The sequence below is a fragment of the Pongo abelii genome, chromosome 10, assembly GCF_028885655.2.
Source record: "Pongo abelii isolate AG06213 chromosome 10, NHGRI_mPonAbe1-v2.0_pri, whole genome shotgun sequence".
Taxonomy (NCBI): Eukaryota; Metazoa; Chordata; class Mammalia; order Primates; family Hominidae; genus Pongo; species Pongo abelii.
In genome coordinates, this window is record NC_071995.2 from 105,319,556 (window position 1) to 105,347,215 (window position 27,660).

At 42.6% G+C, this 27,660-nt stretch overlaps 1 protein-coding gene and 1 long non-coding RNA gene across 9 annotated transcripts in view; one reads left to right on the forward strand and one right to left on the reverse strand.

Moving 5' to 3' along the window:
• Nucleotides 1-27,660, forward strand: part of RFX4 (regulatory factor X4) — a 178,211-nt gene that overhangs the window by 49,861 nt on the left and 100,690 nt on the right. For 6 of the 8 annotated variants that reach the window (XM_054527588.2, XM_054527589.2, XM_002823686.5 and 3 more), the window contains 2 exons: nt 6,305-6,365; nt 21,145-21,268. In XM_054527588.2, the coding sequence (XP_054383563.1) occupies nt 6,305-6,365; nt 21,145-21,268 (185 nt within the window). Of the gene's footprint in view, nt 1-6,304; nt 6,366-7,775; nt 8,601-21,144; nt 21,269-27,660 lie in introns of those variants that run through there. The other 2 variants (XM_054527590.1, XM_054527592.2) reach the window with 2 other exon arrangements.
• LOC103892124 (uncharacterized) lies at nt 638-27,407 on the reverse strand. The gene is made up of 3 exons (XR_008512121.2): nt 26,992-27,407; nt 25,492-25,716; nt 638-972 (listed from the first exon to the last, which is right to left on the reverse strand). It is a non-coding gene; the product is annotated as an uncharacterized LOC103892124 (long non-coding RNA).

A 27,660-nucleotide genomic window follows, 5' to 3' on the forward strand; every position in this document is an offset into this window, starting at 1 on the left:
AGCACCTGTCATGGGGCTGGAATGTAGTAGACATTCAATAAATATCTGATGAATGAGTAAATAAATAGCCAGCACTTCAGGAGAACTAAGATAGCCATCAAATAGGAGGGTCAGTCCTGGGTGTGACACACCTCCTACTTTAGAAGAAAAGGGCTCAGCATTCAGACCCTGGGCACAAGGTCACCAGTGATCTAAGGAAAGGAGCCAGCAGAGGTGGACAACACCTGTTTGGTGACTGAGCTGGAGGGCCCACATTGGCTTTGGAGTAGACCAGTTCTCTTCTAAACGCTGTCAGTAGCCACTGGATTGCGGTGTACCTAGTGAGGTCCTGTTTCCATTCACCAGCTACATGGCCTCATGCAATTATTCACCCTCACCAAAGATCTGTTTCCTTATTTATAAAATAAGGATATAAAACTTCTTCATGGCAATATTTGGAGGAATAAAATGAGGTAGCATATGAGAAGTGATGTGTAGTGCCTGGCTTAAGTACTTGACCAATGAATGCTATTATTAGTATGGCATTTTTAAAAACTGTATCTAGTTCTTAACATATTTAATCCTCAAAACATCCTTGTGACATAAGTTATGATTCACATTTTTTTAGATAAGGGCCTTCAGGCTTGGATGAGTCAAGTTGCTGCTCAAAGTCCACACAGCTGGGGGCAATGCTGGAATTTAAACCCATGTCTGCCTGTCCTCAAAGCCAAGTTCTTTTTATTCACTGATACTCAGAAATGGGGCCATAACAAAGTTTAGCTGGGAAAAAAATCTGATATAACAAAGGCAGTATTGCTTGAGTGGGAGACACTGCGATGGAATCTCAGAATAGGGAGCTTCCCTGGCTCCACCAATGGGACCATGTACATCTTCCCTGGGCCCCAGGTCCCGGTTCCTTACCTTTCCTCCTGCTGCTTCTGCCTCTTGGAGTACCCTCTCCCTTGGTGGCCTCCTCCCAGAGTCTGACGTGTCCTATTCAAAATGAACAGGGCAGGTTACAAACTAGGATGGACTGTATGACCCTCACATGTTTTAAGTGTAGATATGTATGTGCTTGTGTGTGAAAGAACCCTGAAAAAAGACGAGGCAAATAGGATAAAAAGATAACAGTCGTTCCCTCTGTTGAGAGGGGCTTGGATTCTGAGATATTTTCTCCATACTTTCTTAATTTTAAAAAGATGAACATGCATTACTTTTGTGAACATAAAACAACGTTTTTTAAAAAAACCTCAATCATCCCTTCAGGGCTCAGCTCAAGTGCCGTCTCCTATATGGAGCTGTGACGTCCCCTGGTGTGTGTTTGCCTTGTGAGGTCCTTGGTGATGCCATTGTCTTTGCCCCTGTAAATCTTCCAAAGCAGCAGATCCCAGCAGACAGAATTGCTCCAAACGCCTCCTGGCTGGCCAGGCACAGCCAAGGGCAACCTTTCCCCACAGATGGCTGCAGAGGGTGCTTTTGAACGCTTACCCTCTGTTAAGCTCATTTCACTTAATCCTCCCAACAACCTTTTGAGGTAGGGATTATTATTATCCTCCATTTAGAGATGACTGTCTTAAGACTTAAACGAGATAATTAGATTGTTAAACATCACATCACGTTCCATGCTCACCTGGATCCACTCTGCCACACCCAGCAGAGACCCGTGCTGCAGCCACCTTGCTTCTGGGAAAGTGACATAATCTGTCAGGTCCCCTTGTCTTTATCTGCTCTCACCTTCTCCACCCTACTCCTGACTTCCATCCCACCTTCCCCCCATCTGGCTCCCATCTCTGGCTCACTCCAGGACACAGCTCACCTGTTACTTCTTCCAGGGAGCCTTCTCTGACAAGCTCTGCTTTTTTCATGTAGTCTGGATTGGCCAACTCCTCTGTGCCTGCCTGTATCACAGCACTCACCACTTCTTGCTGAACTTGTCCTCTCTCTCCTCTGCCTTTCTCTTTCCCCAACCAAACTCAAGGGCAAGAGTTTAATCTCTTTCTCCCCAGTGCCTAGTTGGCACAAATAAGGTATTCAATAAATATGTGTTGAACAAATTAATAGGATTCTTATAACTGCCATAGAAGATGACCTTTTTACAAATGAGGAAAAATGAAGCTCGAGTAAGTTGAGTGATTTGCTCAGTTCTGGCCGGTAAGTTTTAGGGTTATTCGAATCTAGGTCTTTTGACAACCTGTCCAGGTTGATCAAAATGCTGAAATTTAAAGAAACAAAAATTTAAAACCCCGCCAGTTTTAGGGGGAACAAAAATACTAACAGCATGCCAGTGCAAGCTAGGTAGAGGTCGATTTAGGTTGTTTTTCTTGTTTAAAAATATACAATTGACAATTTGTTGTTGTTGTTTGTTTTTGAGACAGGATTTCACTCCTGTCACACAGGCTGGAGTGTAGTGGTGTGATCTCTTTGCAACCTCTGCCTCCCAGGCTCAAGAGACTCTTGTGCCTTAGCCATCCGAGTAGGTGGGATTACAGGTGTGTGCCACGGTGCCCAGCTAATTTTTGTATTTTTAGTAGAGACAGGGTTTCACTGTGTTGGGCAGGCTGGTGTTAAACTCCTGGCCTCAAGTGATCTGCCCGCCTCCGCCTCCCAAAGTGCTGGGATTGCAGGTGTGAGCTATCATGCCCGGTCCCATGTTTTTCATATAGCCTTTTCTTTCTTTTTGATTATTTGCTTAGTATTGTAATTTCTAGAAGTTGGGTTGTGAGGACAAGCAGCTGAACATTTTAGATGTCTCTCAATATTACTGCCAAATTGCATACTAAAAACATTAACACTACCTTCAGGTATAAAGAACTCTGAGAGTGTCAATTTCACCATGTATACACCAGCATCAAAAATTGTCATTATTTAAATTTGCTTTTCCCTCAGAGATAGAAGGAGTGCCTCATTATTTGTTTCCTTTTCATTTCTTTGTGAACAAGAGAGGTTGAGTATTGTTCTGTGTGTTTAGGGGTTCACTTACCCACATTCTTGTGAGACCCACATGTTCATGCTCATTATTGTGCTGTTCTTTAAGACTGGAGAAGACACACTTAACTATTTAAATACTAAGTGGAAGGCACTGCGCTAGGTCCTGCAGGAGGTAATGCAGATGACTGAGATACCACCCCTGCCTTCTCACTGAGTTTATGCTTGAGCAGAAGGGACGGATGTGTACAGAAATAATGATCCAGTCACCTGAGGTCGGGAGTTTGGCACCAGCCTGACCAACATGGTGAAACCCCGTCTTTACTAACAAATACAAAAATTAGCCGGGTGTGGTTGTTGGCATCTGTAATCCCAGCTACTTGGGGGGCTGAGGCCGAAGAATCGCTTGAACCTGGGAGGTGGAGGTTGCAGTGAGCTGAGATCGCGCCATTGCACTCCAGCCTGGGCAGCAAGAGCAAAACTCCTGTCTCAAACAAAAAAAAAAAGAAAGAAAAATAATGATCCAGGTGGCTACACTGGGCAGCTAAGAGGCAAATAATGTGTTACAGAAGCACAGGGTTAGGATCAATGATTGATTCCTGACTAAGAGAGTATCAAGGAAGGCTTCAAAGAGTGGTGGCATTTATTCCAGGCTGGAAAGGATGAGAAACATCTATTTAGAAGAACTCCAGGCTGACAAAGCATCATGAACAAGTGTTGAGTCTATGATGTATTTTACATTCCATTCCTGAGAACATTTAGCATTAGAGTGGTTTGGGTTCTAACCATCAGTTAGAATGGTTTTGGTGGCAGGGAAGAGAATACCCAGTAACAGGAGGTTTTATGAACTGAAGAAACTGTGCTATCTCATAGAACAGAAGGCAGCCATTGTTTGGGTTGGTTCAACAGAGGCACCACGTGACAATCAGAGCCCCCAGGCTTTCCCTTTTTTTTCCTCTGCCTTCCTAGGTGTTGACTTTGTCCTCAAATTGAGTTTTTCCCCATCCCAAGTTTGCTGCTTTCATCTACTTATTGTGTCATCTCATAGCCACATTCAAAAGTAGAACAGGCCAGAACCTCTCACTCCTTCAATTTTATTAGGGAAAAATACTTTTCCCAGAAGCCCCGAGAGAGAGCGTCTCCTGAAATGTGATCGGCTCATATCATGTTACATGCTCCACCTAATCCAATCAGTTAGATGACATAAAATTACCATGATTGTTGTAAATGAATCAACATTCACTTTTCTAGGATTTGAAAGGCTGTCATTCTCCTTGAACACACAATCCCCTCTAAACTGGGGTTCTATAAATAAGGAAGAAGGTGGGTACATGTAGGTTTTGATTAAGCAACAACAGTATCTGCCACAGTGCTTACAAGCAGACATTTAAATCAAAATTACACCAATATTGATAAATTTTCATCAAGAAGATATTTTCTGGATTCAGCTTTGATGAGCTAATTTAATTTTAGAAAAATTTTTCTATACATCATACGACATTTTCATTTTTGTTTTATTTAAACTATTTTCATAGATACCAATTCTTTTCCATATAAATTTTATGCCACAGATTGATTTCATTGATCTTTTTAATGTCTATATTAAATTTTATTGATAATATTTGTAGGCTTTGACATTATTAGTTTTCTTCTTGAGACTGTTATTTGTCCTAATTATCTTGGGCCAAATTTTGTGGATCAAGGAATTTTATGTTGACTGTTCCTATCAATAATCTTTATTAGGAATTGGATAAGAGACTGACTATTTCTCAGTAAGTCCATGATGAAATTGTGACAAATTCTTTTTAGATATGCTAAAAATTAATCTGTTGTTCAGATTGTGGTATTGCAGGGATCAGCAAATCAGGGTCATGTGAGCCAAATCTGGCCGGATACTTGTAGGGCTGCAAGCTAAAAATGGTCTTTACAGATCAACTTTTGCAATCTATTTAATAATAGGCAATACTAATTTTAATCCTAATTAGAAGAATGTTACCCACACCCCCAAAATTAATTTAATTCTTCTTATTATTAGACATGTATTACAAATATTATATTCAATTATTACTATTACACTGGATTTTTTTTTTTTTGAGTCTTGCTCTGTTGCCCAGACTAGAGTGCAGTGGCGTGATCTCAGCTCACTGCAACCTCTGCCTCCCAAGTTCAAGTGATTTTCCTGCCTCAGCCTCCTGAGTATCTGAGATTACAGGTGCATGCCACCACACCTGGCTAATTTTTGTATTTTTAGTACAGACGGGGTTTCACCATGTTGGCCAGGCTAGTCTTGAACTCCTGACCTCAAGTGATCCACTCACCTTGGCCTCCCAAAGTGCTGGGATTACAGATGTGAGCCACTGTGTCTAGCCTTACATTGAATTTTATTAATACATATTTCATGGAAACCTGTTTTCTCTCCTGTCATATAAATTCTACATAATATTCTTGATTTTTACTATTGGTCCACAAACCCTAAAATATTTACTATCAGGTCCTTTACAGAAAATATGTGCTAAACCCTGCTCCACTGCATTGCTAACCTGATTCTTCTGAACACTTACACTTTCCCTACCCTACATTAAGGCTCTGCTTCATTGGGGTTACAAAGAACAAATGGTGAATAGCTTAGTCTGTTCAGGTTTTCATAACAAAATACCATAAGCTGTGTGGGTTATGAACAACAGAGATTTATTTCTCTATTGTTTATTCTCAAAGATTTATTAATTAACAGAGATTCATTCTCCCAGTTCTGGAGGCTGGGAAGTCCAAGATCAAGGCAATGGCAGATTTGGGTGTGGTGAGGGCCCACTTCCTGGTTCATAGATGACTATCTTCTCACTATCTTCTCTGTCTTCTCAGAGGGGAGAAAGGGGTATGGGGGAGCTCTCTGAGGTCTCTTTCATAAAGACACTAATTTCATTCATAAGATTCATGACTGATCACTTCCTAAAGGCCCCACCTTCAAATATCATCATCATCTGGGGGATTAGGTTTCAACACATAAATTTTGGGAGGGACACAAATATTCAGTCCATAGCAGTGAGTGAGGTCCCTATGTTTTTAGGGTTGAAATTGTAGTCTGTCCTGCTTCAGTTAGGAAAATATTAAGTGGATGAGTGTGATCACATTGCTCAGTGATAAAGGGAAATGCTCTTCAAACTCTAACACATTGTGTCAAATAAAAACAAAATTGACATAAGAGTTTTAAAATAAAAGTCAATTTCCCCTTTTTAGTATTAAAGTATGATGAGTCTAACATGTTGGAAAAGCCAAAATATTGTTTCAAAGCATCAACATTTCAAAGAAACATAGTCTTTTGAAACTTGGGAGAGTCGAGAGGACTTTTACTTTTTCCTACTGTTTCCTACTGAAGTTAGCTTCTTTTTCTTTCCTTTAACAGATGAGGAAAAAGAAAATAATAGAGCATCCAAGCCCCACTCCACTCCTGCTACTCTGCAATGGTAAGTTTCCATTTTTAGCAAGTTCTGTCTTCAGAGGATGCTCATATCTTCTTGCCTATAGGATAGGATATCACTTGGATATTTTAACATTGTCATGATAACTTGACATCCCACAACATGAAATCTATTTAGTTTGCAGCATATGTAAAATGCTCAACTAGCCTTAGATCTAGCCTGGAGACTGGAATTTTTGTATTTTATTTTAGGGTAGATTTTTTTTCTGTTATCCAAACACTGGCAAGGACTGGATTCCCCATGGGTATTATTAATTGATTTTAATAGAATCCATTATTACAGTTTATAATAAAAACAGAGGTCTGTTGACTCTTACCAATGAACCCTTAATTCCTAATTAATTGCAACCGTATATAATTATTTTAACATTAATAACACAAGAGTAATCTACTAGAATGGCTTTCTCTTTAATATTTGGCATTCCTGGGCTTAATGAAATATTTAGTGATGTTTAAGTGGTTGCACTTGTGTTTGATATTTACCGATAAATTCTCCTCTAAAAGCTTTATTTGGAAATTATGTTGTAGCTTTGAACGCTAGAGCTCTCTATGCCCGAGATTCACCCTATGGAGAATCTTGGCCATTGAAGGCGATTATTCCCCTAGCAGTGCAGCCCAGCAATATGAAGGAATTAAGGAATGAAGGGGGAGGAAAGAGAAATGGGGAAAAGAAAAGAACTAAAATCCATTATATGCACCCCTCCATGCTAGGCACTTTATATATATACCTCATTTCATTCTCACAATTCTGTGGAGTTGCTATTGTTGTGCCCATTTAACTGAGGAGGAAAATAAAGCTGAACCAGTTAAACCATTTGCCTGAATAGGCACACAGCCAATTAGTGGCAGAGGCAGGAACTGGCTGGGTCTCTTTAACTGCAAAGCTCATGCTTGGGAAGAAAGGAAAAGAAATATCAGGAAGGATAGAGAAGAGAGGACAGATCAGAAAAGGAAGCAGATGGGCTTTAATGAGCAAATCATATTAGATTCTCTAGTCTAATCTATCCAGAGGTGAGAGGAAAACAACACTGGGAGAAAGCATTCAGGAACGTAACTCAATCTTCTCTAACAAGAGCCTCAGCAGTCAGCTTGTTTTGCTTCAAGAATAGCAAAGGTTGTTTTCAAGAGCTCTATTTCCAGCCTTTTGGCCTCTTTCCATCATTTGTTCCTATACACTTTTTCTCATTGTATTTGCTGCTTTTTGCTTTATTTAAAATTCTACTTTATGTATCAGATCAAATCTCCCCCTTCACCCTTCTCTAAATATTATGGCCATGCAAGTTCCCATAGTGCCAAGACATCGAATGAGGCATCGATGTAAAGGACTTTGGGAGTGGGAGTTTCTAGAAATGCATGGAATTGACAGACTTTTTTTTTTTTTTTTTTTTGAGGTGGAGTCTCACTCTGTCACCCAGGCTGGAGTGCTGTGGCGTGACTTTGGCTCACTGCAACCTCCACCTTCTGGGTTCAAGTGATCCTCTTACCTCAGCCTCCCTACTAGCTGGGATCACAGGTGCCCGCCAACACGCCCGGCTAATTTTTGTGCTTTTTGTAGAGATGGGGTTTCACCATGTTGGCTAGGCTGGTCTTGAACTCCTGACCTCAGGTAACCCTCCCGCCTTGGCATCTCAAAATGGTGGGATTACAGGTGTAAGCCACCAAGCCCAGCCAACAGACATTCTTGCTTTAATAACTTGAACATGTCATACGTTTCAGAGTAAAAAATTTGAAAGGAACTAGAAGAAAATCACCTTGTTCATGTCTATTTTTCTGGGATTCCAGGATATTTGCCTGGCAGCAGTGAGGCTGTAAATGGTGGTCTCTGAAATCAAACTGTCATGGCTTAACTCACAACTCTGCCACTTACAAGCTGTGAAATCTTGGGCAAGGTCCTTAACCTCTCTGTGCTTCAGTCTACTCACCTGTAAAATGGGGATAGCAATAGTGTGTAGCTCATAGGGTAGTCATGAAGATGAAATGAGTTGTTCTATAGAAGGTGCTTGAACAGCACCTGGCATGGGGTGGGGCTGAGTCAATCCCTCAGCACACTCCTTCCTTCCGAGACCCACAAAGACCACCTGGAGCAGGCCCCATCTCCTCCCTGGCATAGGCACAGCCAGTTCTCCTTCTATGGTACCTAATTCTGCACAAAATATCTGTTTTTCTAAATAAAGGGTCACATGGATCATTCCAGAAGAAATTTCACCCTCCAAGTCACAAGGTCAGACAGTGAATTTTTTTTAATGATAAGTCTATTTTCAAAGCCAAACCAAATCTGAGAATTTGTACATATTCGCCTATTCTTATCAAAAGATATCAAGTTGTTCAAAGAACATTAATGTTTGCTCTAATTATCTTTATATTATATGTTTAAGATAGAATTTCAGTCATTAACTAATTCAATAAATGTTTACTGAGCACCTGGTATTTGCTAGCTCCTTGTTCTAGGCTCTGGAAATGCAATGGTGGATAAGGTAGACCAAGAAGAGGAGCTGATGATGGGGTAAAAAGGGGAAATATCAATATCTATATCTATATCTATATCTATTTTTTGAGATGGAGTTTTGCTCTTGTTGCCCAGTCTGGAGTGCAATGGCGTGATCTCGGTTCACCATAACCTCCGCCTCCTGGGTTCAAGTGATTCTCTTGCTTCAGCCTGTCGAGTAGCTGGGATTACAGACATGCACCACCATACCCGGCTAATATTGTATTTTTAGTAGAGACAGTGTTTCTCCATGTTGGTCAGGCTGGTCTCGAACTCCAGATCTCATGTGATCCACCTTCCTCAGCCTCTCAAAGTGCTAGGATTACAGGCGTGAGCCACCACGCCCGTATATATATGTTATTAAACTAATGACACTCAGGGCACAGTGGCTCACGCCTGTAATCCCAGCACTTTGAGAGGCTGAGGTGGGAGGATCGCTTGAAGCCAGTAGCTGAAGACTAGCCTGGGCAACATAGTGAGACCCTGTCTCTGCAAAAAACAAAAAACTTAGCTGGGCATGGTGGCATAAGCCTGCAGTCTTACCTGCTCTGGAGGCTGAGACAGGAGTATCGCTTGAGCCTTGGAGTTCAAGACTGTAGTGGCCTGATTGTGCCACTGTACTCAAGCCTGGGTAACAGAGCAAGACCCTGTCTCTATTTAAAAAAACAACTAATGATTGATAGATAAACAAGTAATGTATTAGATAGTGAGAAGTGCTGTGCAGAGACTTCAACTTGGCTAATATGATAGTGTCTGAGAGGCTATTTCTGGTTGAGCAGTAAGGGCAAGTTTCTCTGAGAAGGTGACATTTCAGTGGATAGATGTATGACACCGTGATAGTGTGAAAACCAGGGACAGGGGAATGTTCCAGGTGGAGAGAACAGCTTCTACAAAGGCCCCACTGTTGTAAGTGGCCTCTCCAGATTGAGCAGAGTTGTGCATACAGGTGGTTTATTAGGGCATGTGCCCAGCCTCCATGCCCATGGGGGTGTGAGGGATGCTGGAATAGACAGAGGGGGTGTTGGGCAGTGAAGAGGTTATCACAGAGGCTTCAGCCAATCCTACAGGGAGTTCTGAGGTGGGGATGGCCAGTTAAAAATGACCTGAATCAAAGCAACGGATCCAGACCTTTATCCCCCAACCCCATTACCCATCACTGGATACAGGCTGCCCCCAGGGTGAGGGTGTAACTTGGGAGAGGCAGTTCCCTTCATGTTTTGCTGAGGATCACTCCTGGGAACGATTCAGCCTCCCAGCAGGGGGAACAATGTCTCAGTGCTCCAGGGCAGTCTGGGCACACACAGCATCCACCACTCCTTCCTGGGATGGGAGTAGGCTGAGCTTGCTGAAGGACCAACGCGAAGGTGGCCCATGTGGTTAGAGCATAGCACACATGGAGGAGAGTGACACAGATGAGGTGGGAGAGGCAGGCAGGGGAGAGGCTACGTAAGCAGTAGGGAAAAGAAAGTAGGACATTAAACTTAGATAGGAACAGTCACGCTTAAAACGGTGTGGAGAACATGTGACCTCCTACGTAAAGCTGCACATGTATCATCTTTTAAAAAATATGGTTTCAGTATAAACACTTTATCTCTCAAAAGAGAGTGGATGCACCCTCCATTTTACAAGGAAAAGTGACATAATTTACGTGTCCCCTTTTTGCTCTGGCTGCCATGGGGTTGAGAGCTAAATCTGATGCTTACATACTTTTGCAATCACTTCTTTCCTTTGTCTAATTTTCTTCTTCTTTTGCTAGCTTAAAAAAAACCCAGGATGTAAGTAAATTTAATAAATATATTTTTGCTTTACTTTTATTTTGTTTACACAAGAAATACATTTCCTTGTTAAAAAATTAAAAACATTATAGGTAAGACTCCAGTCCATTTCTCCCTGTAGTTCTTTGCCTTCTCCTCAAGAGCAACCCTATTCAGTGAGACATGTGTGTGCATGTGTGCACTTGTGTGTATACATATGTGTAGATATGTATTACAGACCCTTCCCTATGAATTTGCACACATATGTATCTGTAGAAGTTTCTGAACTATGGTTTTTAATTTAGCATTGTCTCCTTTATAAAAAGCATGCAGATGTATCACACTAAAAATATTGACCCACAGCCTGTTATGCTGTATTGATCCACTACTTGCTTTCTTCCTTAGTAGAATGTCCTGAAGCTACACTTATGGTTCATAAAGAACAACCTCATTTTAACTGCAGTGCAGTGTTCAGCATAAGACAATGGCAGAATTAATGTTGCCATTTCCTTTTTTTTTTTTTTTTTTTTTTTTTTGAGACAGAGCCTTGCTCTGTCACTCAGGCTGGAGTGCAATGGTGTGATCTCGGCTCACTGCAACCTCCACCTCCCAGGTTCAAGCAATTCTCCTGCCTCAGCCTTCTAAGAAGCTGGGATTACAGGCATGCACCGCCACATCCAGCTAATTTTTGTATTTTGGTAGAAATGAGGTTTTACCATGTTGGCCAGGCTGGTTTTGAACTCCTGACCTCAAGTGATCCACTGGCCTCGGCCTCCCAAAGTGTTGGGATTACAGGCATGAGCCACCCCACCCGGCGCCACTTCCCTTTTGATGAACATTTAAGTTGTGTTCAAATCTCATCTTTGCCATTACAAGTTAGGGCCCCACAGAACATCTTTGTGTGTGTCCCCTTGGACGCCGTGGGAGTGTTTCTTCATGTCTGTATCAAGAAGCAGAATTGCTCCATTAACACTTAAAGTGTTGATGGGATTGCAAAATTGCCCATCAGCTGGCGTTACCATTTTTTATCTTCATCTGCAGTGTAAAATACTTACAAAAGAAAACAGGAACCTAACGCTAGGACAAGCATCTCATTCTCTGAGGCATTTATGTCCTTCATGCTGTGCCCTCTCTCCAGGGGCAGTGGCCAGCCCCTGAGGACAGAGAGGAGGGCAGGCCCAGGAAAGGACACTGGCCGCACCACTAAGGCGCCCGCCACCCGCCTGACAGTGCCGAGCTCTCCTGGGACATTTGGCTTGTTATTGGAATTGGGTTAGGAGCTATTTGCTTCTCCTTCTTCCCCTTCCTTGCCACAAACCCCCTCCCCCTCCCCCTAGAACAAATAACACCGCTCTAAGAACAAATAATACAGCAGCCAAACAGCCTAAAATAATTGGGGCCACGTGATCTGGAGGCAACTCCCAGCAGAAAACAGGCAAATATTGTCAAATGCCTTCTGCCAAACACTTTCCAGCATCCTCGGTCACGAGGGTTAGTAAATCCCAACTCACTGGGGATGGTGAGCGCTGCTGGAATCCCGGCCGCACAATAACCTCTATTCATGCAGAGAATTTCGAAATGGAAAGCAGCCTGTTCCGCAGTCCCGGCCTACTTGCTGCCAACACATGCCCCCTCCGTGCCCCGCCCTCGCCCGCCACCCTTGCCGCCCTTACCCAGAGCTCCTTGTGCGCCTTCTGGGTGGGGATGTTTTCCCTTCCAGCAATTTACCAAAGAAATGAGGCTCTTCCAAAAAGGAGGACAGAAGATCAAATTGTCACTTTCGGGTGGGATTTGGGGGAGATTTTCCTTTCTTTTGAAAAAAATTAAATTGAGGACTTGGGTGGTTGACAAGCTATCAGTATTCCAAATTAATATGAAACAAAAGAAATTTAGAATTTCTCTTTAGAATGTTCTGGAAGGTCATAGGTAAGAAATTGGGTTTGGCACTGTTCCAAAGAAGAAATACATTGAAGTTTTAGACCAGATCACAGCTGCTAGACCAGACTCATTGGATGTAACGATAACTGACATTTTGCACCCGTTTGTGACTTGATTCTTACTCAACAGTGACAGAACATTGCTTTCATGAGTTAGGTAACATGGTTCTAAAAAGGGAGGCTGAACACTTTTAGCTCTGAACACAACCAGTGTAGATAATGCCACTAGATGTGACTGTGTCCCTCTGGATGACCTCAGCTACAGATGGAGAAAAGTCAGTTAAGCTGGACAACCCAATGCCAAGGGCAGAAATTTCTCAGGGAATGAGATGCTGTGTTGTGGAACCACAACTTTTTTTAAAAAAAGTATTTTGTGCTGTGGGTAAATGTGTCAAATGGTAAAGCCATTTGATGGGCAATTTTGCAATCCCATTAGCATTTGAAGCACATGTAGCCAGCAGCTCTGCTTCTTGATGCCGGCAGGGAGAAACACTCCCACACAGGTGTGTAAGGGGGCACATATGAAGATGTTCTGTGGGGTCCTATTCATAATGGCAAAGTGCAGTAGAGATGAGTAGAGACTGGGTATAGGTGGAAAGGGACCACTGAGGAGGTAGCTTCTGGTAGGGGATGGTGCCAAAATCACCTCAGCTACTGTCCAGGACCACCAGAGCTCTGGGCTGCAAACCTGTATCCTAGGCCCCAATAGAAGCATTCGGAACCGAACGGAAATTGCAACACTGTGCTTAATACATTGCCTAGTTTTATCCAAAAAAAAAAGAGGGGACTTGAATAACCAAAAACTGAGCTGAGAGATTCCAGAAGCCTCCTAAGCCCAGGCCTTACTAGAACACTAATTCAGTAGGTTGTAGGTCAAACCTAGCGTGGGAATTGGATGGCTACTGTTCTGGTCCAGTTTAGACATTACAATGGCAGAAATAAATCTCTGTTTCAGTCCATTGCCCCACATCAGCCAAACCTACAGGTTCAGCAATCACCTGTGGGATGCCAGGCTTGTCAGGTGATGTCACTGCTGAGCACACCTAATCCTCATGGAAATCCTGTAGAGAAGGCAGGACAGCTACCTGTATTTTAAGAGGAGGAAACCAAGGTAGTCTCTTTCTACACAAAGAGGGGGACATTCCTGACTCCCCAAGGAAATCCTCAACAACAAGGAAGCTGGGTCAGCTGAAGTCCCCTGAGAAATGTCAGGGTCCACACAAATGCATGTTTCTGACTGGCTTGTCTACTTAGCAGCAAAGCATGGCTTAACTGTTGTGTAATGAAATAGATTTTTTGTTTGTTTGTTTTATTTTGCTTTGGAGTTTTCTAGACTCAGCCTCAGTCCTAACCAGAGCCCATATGAGCCAAAGCCCACTGTTTTCTATTCATTTGCTGTCTGGTGGTGTTATCTCCCTAGCTCCCATCTTCCTTCTGGTAAACTGTCAGTTTCTTAAAGGCTGGGGCAAGAGTAGCATCTTCTTGTTCATGGCTGTATTCTACAGTGCCTGGCACATAGTAGGTGCTCAATAAATATATTCTGATTGACCAAATGAATGTCAGTCTCTGGCACATAGTGAGAACTTTAGAGGCATCATACCTGAGTTCATACTTTTTAAGCCTAGCTTTTCCCAGCGGAGTCGCTGTGGACAAGCCACTTTACTTCCTTGACCCTCCATTTCTTCCTCTATATCCCAGGGCATAGTGTTTACTCATCTTGTGGGGGTAGTGATAGCAAATATGAACATCCCTAGCGCAGGGTAGGCACTTGAAAATATAAATCAAATATATTAATATTAACCATGCTTTCCTTTAACTACCCAGATATTAAGATTGATAAAATACCAGAATCCCTTGACCTGTGCAAAAGCCTGCCTTCCTTCTTATTGGCCTTTCCTCCTTTCCCTTCCTTCCTCCTACAGTGTTTACCAACTGTGTTCAGGACACAGTGCTAGGAACTATGTTAACATCAATTGGAATTTGGTTTGATCCCTGCCCTCAAAGGACTTTCAGTTTAAGATACAAAACATTACCTGAATATTCCACAATATTGTAAAATAATGCGGATCGTTACTCTTTATTGAGTGTCCCCCACAATAAAGGGCCTCAGGCTGTGCATGGATTCTTGTCTAGTCCTCACAGCAAGCTTGGGAGATGGTACAGCTTCTCTCATTTTACAGATGAAGGAAGTGAGAGAGTTCAAGTAACATGCCCCAGGCTATATGCTTGTAAGTGGGTGGAGGCAGGATTCAAAGTCAGTGATCTCAAACTCTAAAACCAGTGCTGGCTCCTGATGAAGCTATTTGAGCCATAAGCTATGAGGAACTATGGTCATCCCTGGGAAGTAATGAGAGCTTTACAAGCAGAGGATGTGGCTTTTCTACAGACATAACAGTACCTGGCATTTAGACCACTGCAGCACTCTACGTGTTATTGAATGAATAAATGAATTTGGTAGGGAGGAAAGGATGAAGAAGTGGTTAGCAGATGGGGTTGGGTGTGCACTGAACATAGTTCCATGGAAGAAAAATGTGAGTTGAGCCTTGATGCGTGGAACACGGTGGAAGAGGTCATCCCCTGCGGTAGGAAAGTGATGGATCGTGTGTGTGGGTGGAAGGTGACAAGGTGTGTCTCAGGAGCAGGAAACGGTCCAGTTGGCTGGAAAGAGGTATACGTGTGGGAAAGCAGGACAGAAAAGGAGCCAGGGGCCTTGGATGCCACAGTCAGGAATCTGGACTTTTGTGGAGAGGGAACAGGGAGCCGTTGATGGGTGTAGACTACTGTCTTGTCCTGATTGCTTAGCAAGGGTTTTTTTTTTTTTTTCTACATAGTTTACAGTCTCAGATCTCTGTGACAACTTCAGTGATAAGTTACAATAGTTAATACTTTTAAAAATCCTGTTGTCTTGGAAAGTCTGGGCTTTCTGTAAAAAAAAAAAAAAAAAAAAAAAAAAATCCTGTTTTTTTTTTTTTTTTTTTTTTTTTTAGTAAAAGAGAGTGAAAAAGTTTCTGTTCTTGACATGTGTTCAAGAACTTGAGAAGTGGGCACTTTGAACTGACACAGAGCGACCTTTCCTAAGAATACATCGATCATGCTGCTCCCATGCTATAAAACATCTAATCGGTTTAAAAGATCTCTGTGTATACATATAAGAAATCACAGGTTTAAAATGAGGATAGTGGGAAATGATGCCAGGTGCTGAAACATTTGCTTTTCATTGTAAAGTGCTGATACAAAGCTTCCTCCATGTGCCCTAGGAGGCCACATGCTGAAACCTTGTGAGGAAGTCTTCTTAAAAATATATAACTCAGATAATGACTCATGTTAGCTAGCAGACTGAGCTCATTATCTCTCCATAATAGGATAGGCTCAATTCAAATATAATCAAGTTGTTAAATAGAAGATAAGGAAAATGGAAGAAGTGGGGAATTTTTTTGTGATCATTAAAAAAAACCCAGGTATAACAGAGCATTGTTCACCATGTCAGACTAATGATGTCCTCTAAAAGAGAGGAGGAAACGAGAAAATTTCATCAGATATGAAGAAGAATAATTAACTGCCTTTCTTTCTGCCGTGCCTTGGTCAGGGAAGTGGACATTCCAATTAGCAACTTTAGTAGATAGGCAGAACCTCTGGATTTTGCGAGGTTTGGGCAAAGGTGTCATGATGCTATTCCTATAGAAACTTATCAAGCATCAAAGGGGCCCTTCCGTGCCAATTACATCCATTTGTTCATAGAGCTTATTAAAATGCTTTGTAGCTATAAGCCACCTAGTTACTTTGAGGCTCAGAAGCTCTGGAAAGAGGAACAAAACATGGGCTGAAAAGTAGTAATTTAGGAGGCTCTGGCCTTTGACAGGTAACTGTTTAATTAGCTCAGCCTGTGTGAACCATGACTTACACCCATCTGATTTGAATAATTTGTTGCTGCTATGGGTTCATTTGATGTGATGTTTCTTAACCATGATCCTGTATTTTAATCTTGACCTCTTGGCCAGATTTAGTGAGCACACAAGCCACAAGAACTGCAAATGGAAACTGAGGCACAAGGAGCTTAAATAAAGTAACTTACTTAGAAACTCATGCTGTTTAACGCTGCATTTGAAAGCATGATTTTCACCCTTAACTGTCCTCTCCTTCTGCATTTCTGATCATGGGGAATGGAGCCCCCCATTCATCCATTCTGCCCAGTTAGGAACCTAAGAGTTTGCTTGGTTGCTCCTGTCCTCCTCACATCTGGCAGCATGAGGCCCACACCCTAAGTGTTACCTCTGCTCCCACAACCATTGCTTCAGTTCATGCCCCATCATTTCCTGCCGGAACTATTATAGTAGCTCCTAATTGGTCTCCTGTGTTCATTCATTCATTCAACAAGTCCTAATTAATCAGACACTATGTGCCAGGCTTTGATCATCCTCCTGGGCCACCTCCCCTAGAGGTACAGAGCAAACTTTCCAAAGAATGCATTGATCAGGCCACTCCCATGCTTAAAAAAACTAATTGGTTTTAAAGGATTTCTATCAATTTAAATAATCATATGCAAGATGAATTCTGAATGGTTTGAAATGCACATTTGTTTAGTGTGTTCATGGACTTTTTTTTAGTCAAAATAAATTCCAGGAAGCCATTAGCAAAAATAAGCAAAAAGGGATATTTTATCTTCCCCACAGCTTGTCATACACAAAATTGCAGTTGCCCAAATTGTTCATATGTATGCATGAGACTGGAAAATGTTCCACTACAAGTGTTGAAGTCAAATCTCTTTTAAAAATTGCTTAATGGAACTCTCAAAAGTCAAAGATGGCCAAGCGCCGTGGCTCATGCCTGTAATCCCAGCGCTTTGGGAGGCTGAGGCGGAAGGATCACTTGAGGTCAGGAGTTCGAGACCAGCCTGGCCAACATGGAGAAACCCCGTCTTTACTAAAAATACAAAAATTAGCCGGGTGTGGTGGTGGGCACCTGTAATCCCAGCTACTCAGGAAACTGAGGCAGGAGAATTGCTTGAACCGGGGAGGTGGAGGTTGCAGTGAGCCGAGATGTCACCATTTCACTCCAGCCTGGGTGACAGAGCAAAACTCTGTCTCAAAAGAAAAAAAAAAAGTCTAAGATGATACCTATGAGACAGGTGTTTCGTTGTTTTTGTTGTTTGGCATTCTTTTATTATACTCAAGCCATTCCTGGCAAATAGAACATATTAAGCTTTAAATTAATGTCAGTTGTTGTTATTGATGATACTATTATTATTATCATTATTATTATTCCTATAGCATCACGGAAGCACTCAGGTCTTCCCGACTCCTCTGAGTCTTTGTTTCTTTCAGTCCTCCAGAGTACAATTCTACCGCCTTCTTCTGAAAATAACAGTTTTTATAGTAACTCTTCAACTCCAAGTGGGGGCTAAATTCTTAAGCCAAATCATATCCATTTGTGTGGCATTTAAAGACTCCCTCCCCACCCATGGTTCTTCCCTTTAGATACCCCTTCCTTCTCTCTCTACTCGGATCAGCATTTCCATCATTTAAAGCACATGGCACTGTCTCCCATCCTTGCTATTCTACTTGCCTGGAACCTCCCTCCCTCCCCCAACTACCATGGCAGAATACCAGAGAAGTTTGGAGTGAGACAAACCCTCCTATTTACTAGCTGCATGACTGGGCAAATGAGTTACACCCTCTGAGCCTCAGATTCCTATCCTGAAACATACGTATAAATACCTACCTCATACCATATGGTTATTGTGAGATCAAATGAGACCATGGATACCCAGTGCCCAGCACCTAGTAAGAGCTCAATAGATGCTAGCTGTTGTTGTTGTTTGTTGTTACACAATTCCAAACACAATTCTTCCATGAAACTTTAATTATCTACTCTCATCTACACATCAATCTCTCTGTTTTCCCACCTTCAACTGTACCTATGGTCAGGAGTTTATAGTAATTAAATATCATTTCTTGTGCATATGTCTCCCCAACAGACTGCAAAGTTAACTAGGACATAGATCATGTCTTATGCCAACACAAGTGCCTACAGGAGCCAGACAAGGAACAGAAAATAGACAGGGTACAAAGAAATAGGGAGCAGTGAGGACTCTGGCCAACTCCAGGGCACATGTAGCTCTGGCCAATTGTTGTCATGCGGGAATATGGGTCCAGTGTTGCCAGATCTCAGCTTTTTCAAAAGAAGCCAGAAATCCAGATTCTTATGTGCAATGTCCTGAATTTTAAAAATTTGGCCAACACTGTTCAGGCCAAAACAAAGCATGTCTGTGAGACCCCAGTTTGAGAAAGCTGTCTTATTCAGATGGCCCCTACAAGTTTGTACGCGAGCTGGTTATTTGGACCTCTGAACTTACTTTTATAGAGAAACAATGCCGTGAATGGCAGTTAGGGGTCCAGGCTAACCTCCCAGGCTGATTTTCATTCATACTGGACCTGAAACTTAGGACAGTCCTAAGAAACCTACTCTTTATGTGAAACCCTTTTCCCACTGGAAAACACACTTAGAATTCCAATTTATGATGTCAAAGACATATATCAGAATGTAAGCCTGTTCAGGACAGGACCATTGTTTTGTTCACCACTGTTTCCTTAATGTCTAGAACATCGCCTGGCACTTAGTAAATATTTGTTGAGTTAAAGGTTATCTGTGTCTTTGTCCATCTGTCTACCATTAATCTGTTCACTGTATGCAAGCATGGACTATCTTGCTCACTGTGATATCCCCAGTGCCTGGCAGGTGATAAGATCAATAAATATTTGTTGAATGAATAAATGACTGAAATAATCTGTCCATAATACACTTATTGAGCACCTACTCTGTGCCAAGGAATATGCTGGACCTCAAGGATGCAGAAGTGACTCAGACACTATGCCAGCCTCAAGGAATTTGATCACCTAGAAAGGATTACATCAACTCTTTCTGGGAACATTTCTAAAAACTATCACAAGTTACTCAGTGTTCCCCATCCCAGAAGAGTGGGGAGTAGATGAGATGATCGGGGACTATTCAGCACCAGGTTTTGTCTTGGTGCTGACAGGTCTGTGTCCCTAGGGTTGTATTCCCCCTCTGTGGGGTTTGGATATGAAATGATTGAACTGATGTTCTTGCAATCACATGTTGGAATGAGTTGAGCGAGTGCTGCCCTTTCAAGTGGGCACCTTGGGGGGTCGTGTCCTCATTCCACTTCACTTACGACAGCGCTGGGCCACTTCTTTGGCAAATGCTCTCAGAGGGAGTTTTGAAGCCACTTGAGGACATTTATTTCATCACTTTGGAATTATGCCTTATTTTTGACCAAAAAAATTGGGGGTGGGGGATGGTTTTCCAGTCACTTTATCCCCCAAACTTGCTTCCAAATGACTTTGGGTTGTTTCCTAAAATCTAGTTAATGATCAAAGGAGAAATGTTTTCTGTTGGTGCGTTGATTTAGCAGTAGGTGCCCCAGGCTTCGAAGGCATGACCCTAAGAGAAGTTCCCAAATTGTCCTGTGCCACAGTAGTTTCCTTGGGAAATGTATTTAACCTTCCAGAGTGCCTAGGACAATGGAGGCAAGATTCATTTGGATGCCTACATTCTGGTGTTTGGGTTAAAGAATAATAAATTTTTTAAACCCTGTATCTAATTTTTGTTTATATCCCCAATGTCTAGCACAGGGTCAGGACATATAGTGCCCAAAAATGTTTTCTGGAGAGGAAGAATGAATTATGAGGAGGTCTGACATCTTCTCAGTGCTTCCCATGCACATGCCAGGCACCATGTGGATGCTTGTCACACGTTACCTCATCTGATCATTATAACCACTTTAGGAGGCACTTACAATTCAATCCCACCAAAAGGAAACTGAGGCCTGAGCTTAAGTAACTTGCCCAAGGTCACCAAGCCAGCAAGTGACAAGGCTGGGATGTAAACCCAGTTGTAGAAAATCTCTCCTACAGAATCCCTAACGGAGACTCACTAAGAAGGTGATGGGTATAGAATCATTACCCCTAGCACAGCAGAGGAGAAGAGGATTCTAAAGTAATCATGGGGCCAACTTCCTCCTCTGGTCATGAGACTTCCCTTCAGTCAGCAGATCAGTGGCTATACAGCTGTACAGGCCTCTCCTGGGGCATTGGTTTTCCCAGACAATCCTCCTCCGTAGCATTTGTCAGCCAAGGAGTTCCAAGATGTTGACACATCCTCCTTTGGCTTTTAGCTATTACAAGTGGCTCCTCAAGTGGGTCTGTGGTTCCATTCCTGGCTGATTGGGGCACCCACAAGACCCTATGTGGTTTTTGGAGTTTGCAGGTATCTGATCTAGCCAGAACAAGGCCAGGCCAATGACAGTACAGAGTAGAGGATCTGGGAATTTGGGCTGAAAAAGTAGCCTGGTGTCATACCCAAAGGGGCCAGGATTCTGACACTGCCAAGCCACTAATGCCAGGCATGACTGTGGGCAGCTTGCTTTGTCTTCCTGGGCCCCAGCTTCTCCCTCTGTAGAAAGAGCGTTATTTCTAAGGTCTGCCCATTGCTGGAGGACTAGAAAGAACAGACTGTTCTTGCTTGGGGAAGATAACACATTTTTTGCTCATTGGGCATTTATTTCCCTAGGCTGGAGGAGAACTATGAGATTGCAGAGGGGGTATGCATCCCTCGCAGTGCCCTCTATATGCATTACCTGGATTTCTGTGAGAAGAATGATACCCAACCTGTCAACGCTGCCAGCTTTGGAAAGGTGAGTCCAGCCTCATCAGGCTTGTCCTCCCCATCACCCCAACTTTAAGTAATTTATGCACAGTTTTAAAGCATTTTAGTTACTTTTTTAAGTTATCAAAGTACTTACTTACTTTGGTACTTTGACAACTTAAACTTCAGTATAATACTTTCCTATCAAAATTTCAAACAATTCAAAAACATTGTAAAGTAAGAAGGGAATGTCTCACTTGAATTTCCTCAGTACTTAATTTTCATGAAGTCACTTATTTTCTCTGAGAGGCAAATATTGAACTCACAAGTGTGTTACATGGATGTCAATCAGCCTGGGACAGGCAACCTGCTTGGCTTAGTCATGTGGATGCTTGGAGAAACTGGAAATGGCCCTGTATCCTTAGATTGGAGGTGTGGGAGTCCTCTGCAAGGAGTGGTACTATTTGCATTATCACCACAGTCCTGACTGTTCTCTTTCCACCTTATAATAAAAATATAATCCACATTTAGAGCTATGTCTACAAAAAATTGTTAGCAGTGATCATTCCCATTTAATATGCCAAGGAAAGCTGTTGGGGCATTCTTTAAGACTGATCATTTATTTATTTGATGGCTACACCAAAAAAAATCCAATTTGAGTCAATACATCTAAACCTTCCTCCTTTTGTTAGCTTCCTTTTTCTATGTGTAATTTTTCCTGCATCTGCTGACAAAAATAGGCTTGTTCTGTACCACGATTCTTTATCAGTTTTCTGAGTGCAGGAATACGAAGGGCTGAAATGGCAGAAAGAGGTCAGTGTATGAGTTTCAGGAATTCCCTTTTCAGATCCCCAAAAGAGAAATCATCAGTAGGAAAAAACAAGGAGCCGTGTTAGGGCTGAGCCAACCACCCTGGAGAGCCCAAAAATGGAGTGGCTGAGAAATGGCTCCATTCAATAAATGGGAGGATGCTCTGTGATGACTTGGGGAGGAAAAAACATTTTTGTGTTGATTAACACGATTTCTCCAAAGTGAAAGGGATGTTTTTTTAAAAGTCAGTGGAGAAACTACCTTTGGCTATTTCTTTCATTCATTTCTTCAATCCTTCAGTATTGGTAGAGACTGGCTGTGTGGCAGGCCCTGTGTTAAGTAGTGGCAGTGGGGACCCAGAAAGGAACTCAGTATGGCTCTGCTATGGAGGTGACCCTCAGCAGGTGGGAGAAGGGAGAGCACACGCGGTGGATGTGTATGCTACCAGAGCTTGGTCAGGAGTTTGCAGTCCAGGAATATTCAGCGGCACCTACAAACCCCTCACAGAGGCCACAGTGGAAAGCCCAGATGAGGCCTCTTACATACAGGTTGGGGACAGGTTGGGTGAACCAAAAGACCAAGAATCCTGACTTTCCTGGACTTACTATCTAACCTCTCTGAGCCTCAGCTGCCTGAGCTTCCTCAGGGGGATGTTGCAAGAGTCAACTGAGATGATGTCGGTGGATGATGGAAGATACTGTTTACTCAGTCATCCAATAACTCAGACATTTATTAAGCACCTACCATGTGCTATTACAACTGTTGCTGTTATGAATTCTGCATGAGATGTCTGTGCATAGACATAAATAGACATTTGTTAGCTTATATTCTGCAAAACAAACAAAAACCCTCACCACTTTTAGAAACTCCAATTTGCCTGCATAAGAAGCCTCTATTCTCTTTTTCTCAACTGCTTTTGTAACCCTATTAGCTTGTGGTTTTCTTGACCTCCTGATCTAGGTAAAATCAGTTTAAGCTCATGCCTTCACCTCAGCACCCCAGTCCCATTTTAATTTTAAGTCTCAAGCCTGCCCCAAGACTTCAGCAAATCTCAAGGCATTTGCATTCTCAGGGTCACCTTGACTTGAGACTCTTCCTTCTGGTCATTAGTCATGTGTGGCTGTTTAACTTAAAATAATAACTTCAGTTCACTAGCAGTTGCATTAACCACATTTCAAATACTCAAGAGCCACATGTGACTAGAAGCTACCATATTGGGCAGTGCAGAATGAAACGTTCCCAGCATCACAGAAAGTTCTATCAGACAGTCCTGTGTCACACTGCAGTGAGCCAAGGAAGAAACTCAGCACCCACTTTGCTTTTCACAAGACAGCCCACAGGAAGCTTCTGTGATCCTAGTAGAGTGAGGTTTGTAGGAGAGGTTTACATCCCAAACAGGGTTAACATCCCAAACAGGGTCCTGCGGAACAGACATCCCCCACTTCAAAATGCTCTTCAGCCTCTTCACCACAGTGGGGGCTTACTGGCCCTGCCCCTGATGGTTCCCAAAGCTAGTCCCAGCCCTTCTCCACCCTGCTGTCTCCCTTTTCTCTTCTCCCATGTCCCTTCTCCTCATTCTCCTCTCCCTCTCCTCCTTGAGACATCCCCCACCAAATGTCTCTCTTCTGCGATCTTTGGTTTCTGCTGACATCTATGCCCATAGAGGTATCTCACTCACCCCAAATGGCATTTCAAAATATTTTTCCAAATAATACATTTCCTCCCTAAGAATTACAGTGCCAGCTGCTTCCAAAATAGTCATTTAAAAAAACATCCGGTATGAGAACACATGGACATAGGAAGGGGAACATCACACTTCGGGGACTGTTGTGGGGTGGGGGGAGGGGGGAGGGATAGCATTGGGAGGTATACCTAATGCTAGATGACGAGTTGGTGGGTGCAGCGCACCAGCATGGCACATGTATACATATGTAACTTACCTGCACATTGCGCACATGTACCATAAAACCTAAAGTATAATAATAATAATAATAATAATAATAATAAAAGAAAAAAAAAAAAAACATCCGAACTCCATCTTATCTTCAGCCTGAAAACAAGGAAATACTCTAATGGCATTAAGAACACAAATGCAAATGCTTTGTGCAGCTGCCTTGCCATCAATTTCAAATGGACTGGGCACTGGGGCTGTCCTTCCAGCCACAGAGGACAGGAGCTGCCTGCTAAGGGTTTCCACACTGAGCTTGCTGGATTGAAATCCCAGACACATTTGCCTTTCCTGAGGATTCCAGCATGCTGCAGCTGCCATCTCCTTGAGAGAAAGGGACTAGTTGTTCTGTGAAACTTTGAGGTGAAATCGTGGACAGTCTTCCTTTGAGCAGATCCATCCAAACTTATGATTCATTGATGAACTTTTAACTTAGAGCAGGCGAGGTTTAATATTTCAGCTTAGCTTTTGGAGAACAAATGCATTGGTAGTAGTCTCTACCCAGCTTGCAAGTGGGCTGAGGCAACACAGACATCAACGCTGAAGCTGTCCCCCAGGGACAACCAGGGTGACCTGGTTGGGATTCCATTCTTCATAAAGTGGGTGGCAGCCATTGCTTCGCTGCAAGTAAGATCTGAAATGTAAATCCTCTTTCCAAGTCTGTGGCCAAGCCCCATAAGCACTGGCTTCCAGTAATGCTGTATTGACTTTGGGTCCCAGAATTAATTTAGGGAGTGTAGAGAATGTGAAAGCTTCTAGCTGAACTGGTCTTGTGCCTGCTTTCACTATTAAGGGTAATGAAAGTTCACCCAACTTGGAGTCACTGAACTTTTCTGAGCTCACATTTCCTTATCTTTAGACAGGAATAATCCCTCACAAAACTAGGGATAAAATGAGACAGTGCTTATGAGGGCGTTTTTTGAAACTGTCAAGTGCTCTACCCATCAAATAAATCATCATTCTCTAAATGATGGCCTCATTCCATCTCACCTCCCATCTTTCCTTAGCATGCTTTATTTTTCTTTATAGCATTTATCACGACTTGAAATAGATATATTTATACATTTATATAGCATAGTTTTCTCTCTCTCTACAGATATATAGCTAACTTTCCCTACTGCTGTTCTGTGCTTGCCAAATATCTATATCTATATCTATATATACACCTACCATGTGAGTATAGAGAAGCATTATATATACATAATGATTTTGTTTTGTCTGTCTCCTCTAGAATGAAAGCTCTATGAGGACTTTTTTGTCCATTATGCATCCCCTACACCCAGAACAATGCCTGGCACAGAATAAGCCCTCAGATATTTGTTACATGTTGTATGATTTATATTTACATTACTTGTCAGGAACCATGTGAATCACTTTTACATATATGAACTTGTTTAACCTTCATGATAATAACCCTATGAAGCTGGTGTTGTATCCATTTTCCATTAGCCCATTTACTGAGTAGGAATGAACTTATTGAGGTACACATGGAAACTAGCTGTATTTTTACTTACTTTGAAGAATCGCTTTCAAAGTTCTCCATCCAGCTCTTCCTGCTCTGATGATGACGTCTTCAGAGGAAATCCCACAGCATCTGGCCATGTTCTCCCATCACATCAGTCTTGGCTGAATAATTACAGCTCATTCTCAGCTATTAAAAAGTGCAGTTCAGTCCAATTTAAAACTTCAATCTCACATCTAAGTCAGAGCTTCTTCCTCCTTGTGGCTCAGAATTTGCTCTGGGAAAGAGGGGTAAGATCAGCTTTTTCTCCTTCCTTTTCTGGCTGCTCCAGGGTTGGGGGTGGGAGACAGTGGGGGAGGAAAGGCAACAGGAGCCATTTGACAAACTGGTGCTCACTGGGGGCTTCTCCTTGCTATAAGTGCCTTCTGCTACGACTGTCACCCAAATGCTGGGGCCAGGGGTCCTGTCATAGGTTTTGGGGGAAGCCACTGTGGATCTCTGTCCACATTAGCTGAGAGATGTGTTCTCTAGCCAACCTCCTACCACCTCCACTCACAGGCTGCTTTGGCCCCGCAGGTAACTGAGGAGTCCCTCTGTAGCTCTGTTCTTGTGTTGGAAGCTTCTGGCCAACTCACTGCACACCGAGTATTACACTCTGATTCTTAGAGATGCCCAGAGGAGCCCCAAAAAGCAGAACTGGCAGATTGAACAGGCTGAACTCAATGAAGCATAAACAAAAAATAGCTTTGCTTTGTTCCAAGTTTGTCTATGGCTCCCTTCCTTCCCTGACCCCCGATGGTTGCATGGCAGATTTCATAGCTTTTGCCTTATTGATTATAAGAACAAGCATCTTCTCAATAATTTAGACTCTTTTTTAGATGTTAAAAGTCCAGTCCAGTCCAGTTCTTGAATTTAAAACTGCAGTCTCACATCCACTTCAAAACTCCTCCCTAGCCTAGCTCGGGTCTGCCTATCTGTGGCTTGGGGACACACAGTGAGGAAGGGAAGAGTGTGATCTGATCTTCTCCTTTCCCTGACCTTTCCCTCCTGCTCCTGGTCCCTTTAGGTGTGTTAGACTGAGAAAAAATACTTCCAGAATATAACTCTAGCTCTCTAGGGAAACAGTGAAATAAATTTTTAGAGAACAACAGAACTATAAATTGAAACAAACATATGGTAATAGGGATCAGAATTGGCATGCACATGACGTTGTCCAAGCTTATGAATAGGCAATTTTTAAACAGACGGTAGAAGTGTCTAGCTCTGTCTAACTTAGAATGCAACATTCAGTTTTCATACAATTAAATAGCAAACATTTATGTAGGGCTTTCTGTATACCTGGTACTGTTCTAAGCACTTTACATATTATCAACCTTGTCTAGTCCTCTAAATAACTCTATGAAGTAGATACTGTTATTGTTCCCATTCCATGGATGGCAAACTGAGTCCCCCAGAGAAGCTGGGTGATTTTCCAAGTTCACACAGCCAGTAAGTGGTGGACTCAGGATGTGAACCAAGGAAATATGGCCCCAGAGCCCATGCCCTTAGTCACCTCGTTTACACAGGATGAGTTATTTCAGGGCTAAGCTAGGTATGTGTGGAGGCAGGTTTTGTGCACACACTTGTCCTTTTGACTTTGTTGTAGTCATTAGTAGTCATCTGGTGATCTCCTAGGTGATGGAATTTTGGAGAGAAGTCTCAGCCTGTCTGTATCTCAGGGATCAAGTGTGCTGATCACTGCAGTTGAGAAATGCTTTCCCAAATCTTCCCAGCTGGAGTGTTCTGGGTACTGTGAACTCTGGGGTACTGAGTACTAACTCCCTCAGCACCCGGGTTCATCCATTTATCCGATATTCATGTATCTCATGTCTGTGTGGGCCAAGCCCCGTGCTGGGAGATGGGATAGAGTGAAGTCTGCCTCAGAGGAGAAGGCCCTGTAGAAGAGACATATACACATGAGTGACTGCAAAACAAGATGGCAAATGCAATTCCTGAGTATGAATGCAAGATTGGAAGGGCACAGGATTAGAGGGATGCTTCCTCCTTGTAGGGGTGAGGGGCAGCCTGAGAACCAGGCTGGTTGTGGAAAAGCTCCAGGCACTGAGCATCCCCCTCCCTCAGCCCACAACCCTGGAAGGTCCATGGAAGCTAAAGTGGGTGTTTTAATTTCACCAGAAACCTCCTTCTCCTGCTTGACCACTTGTCTTTCAGAAACTTTAAA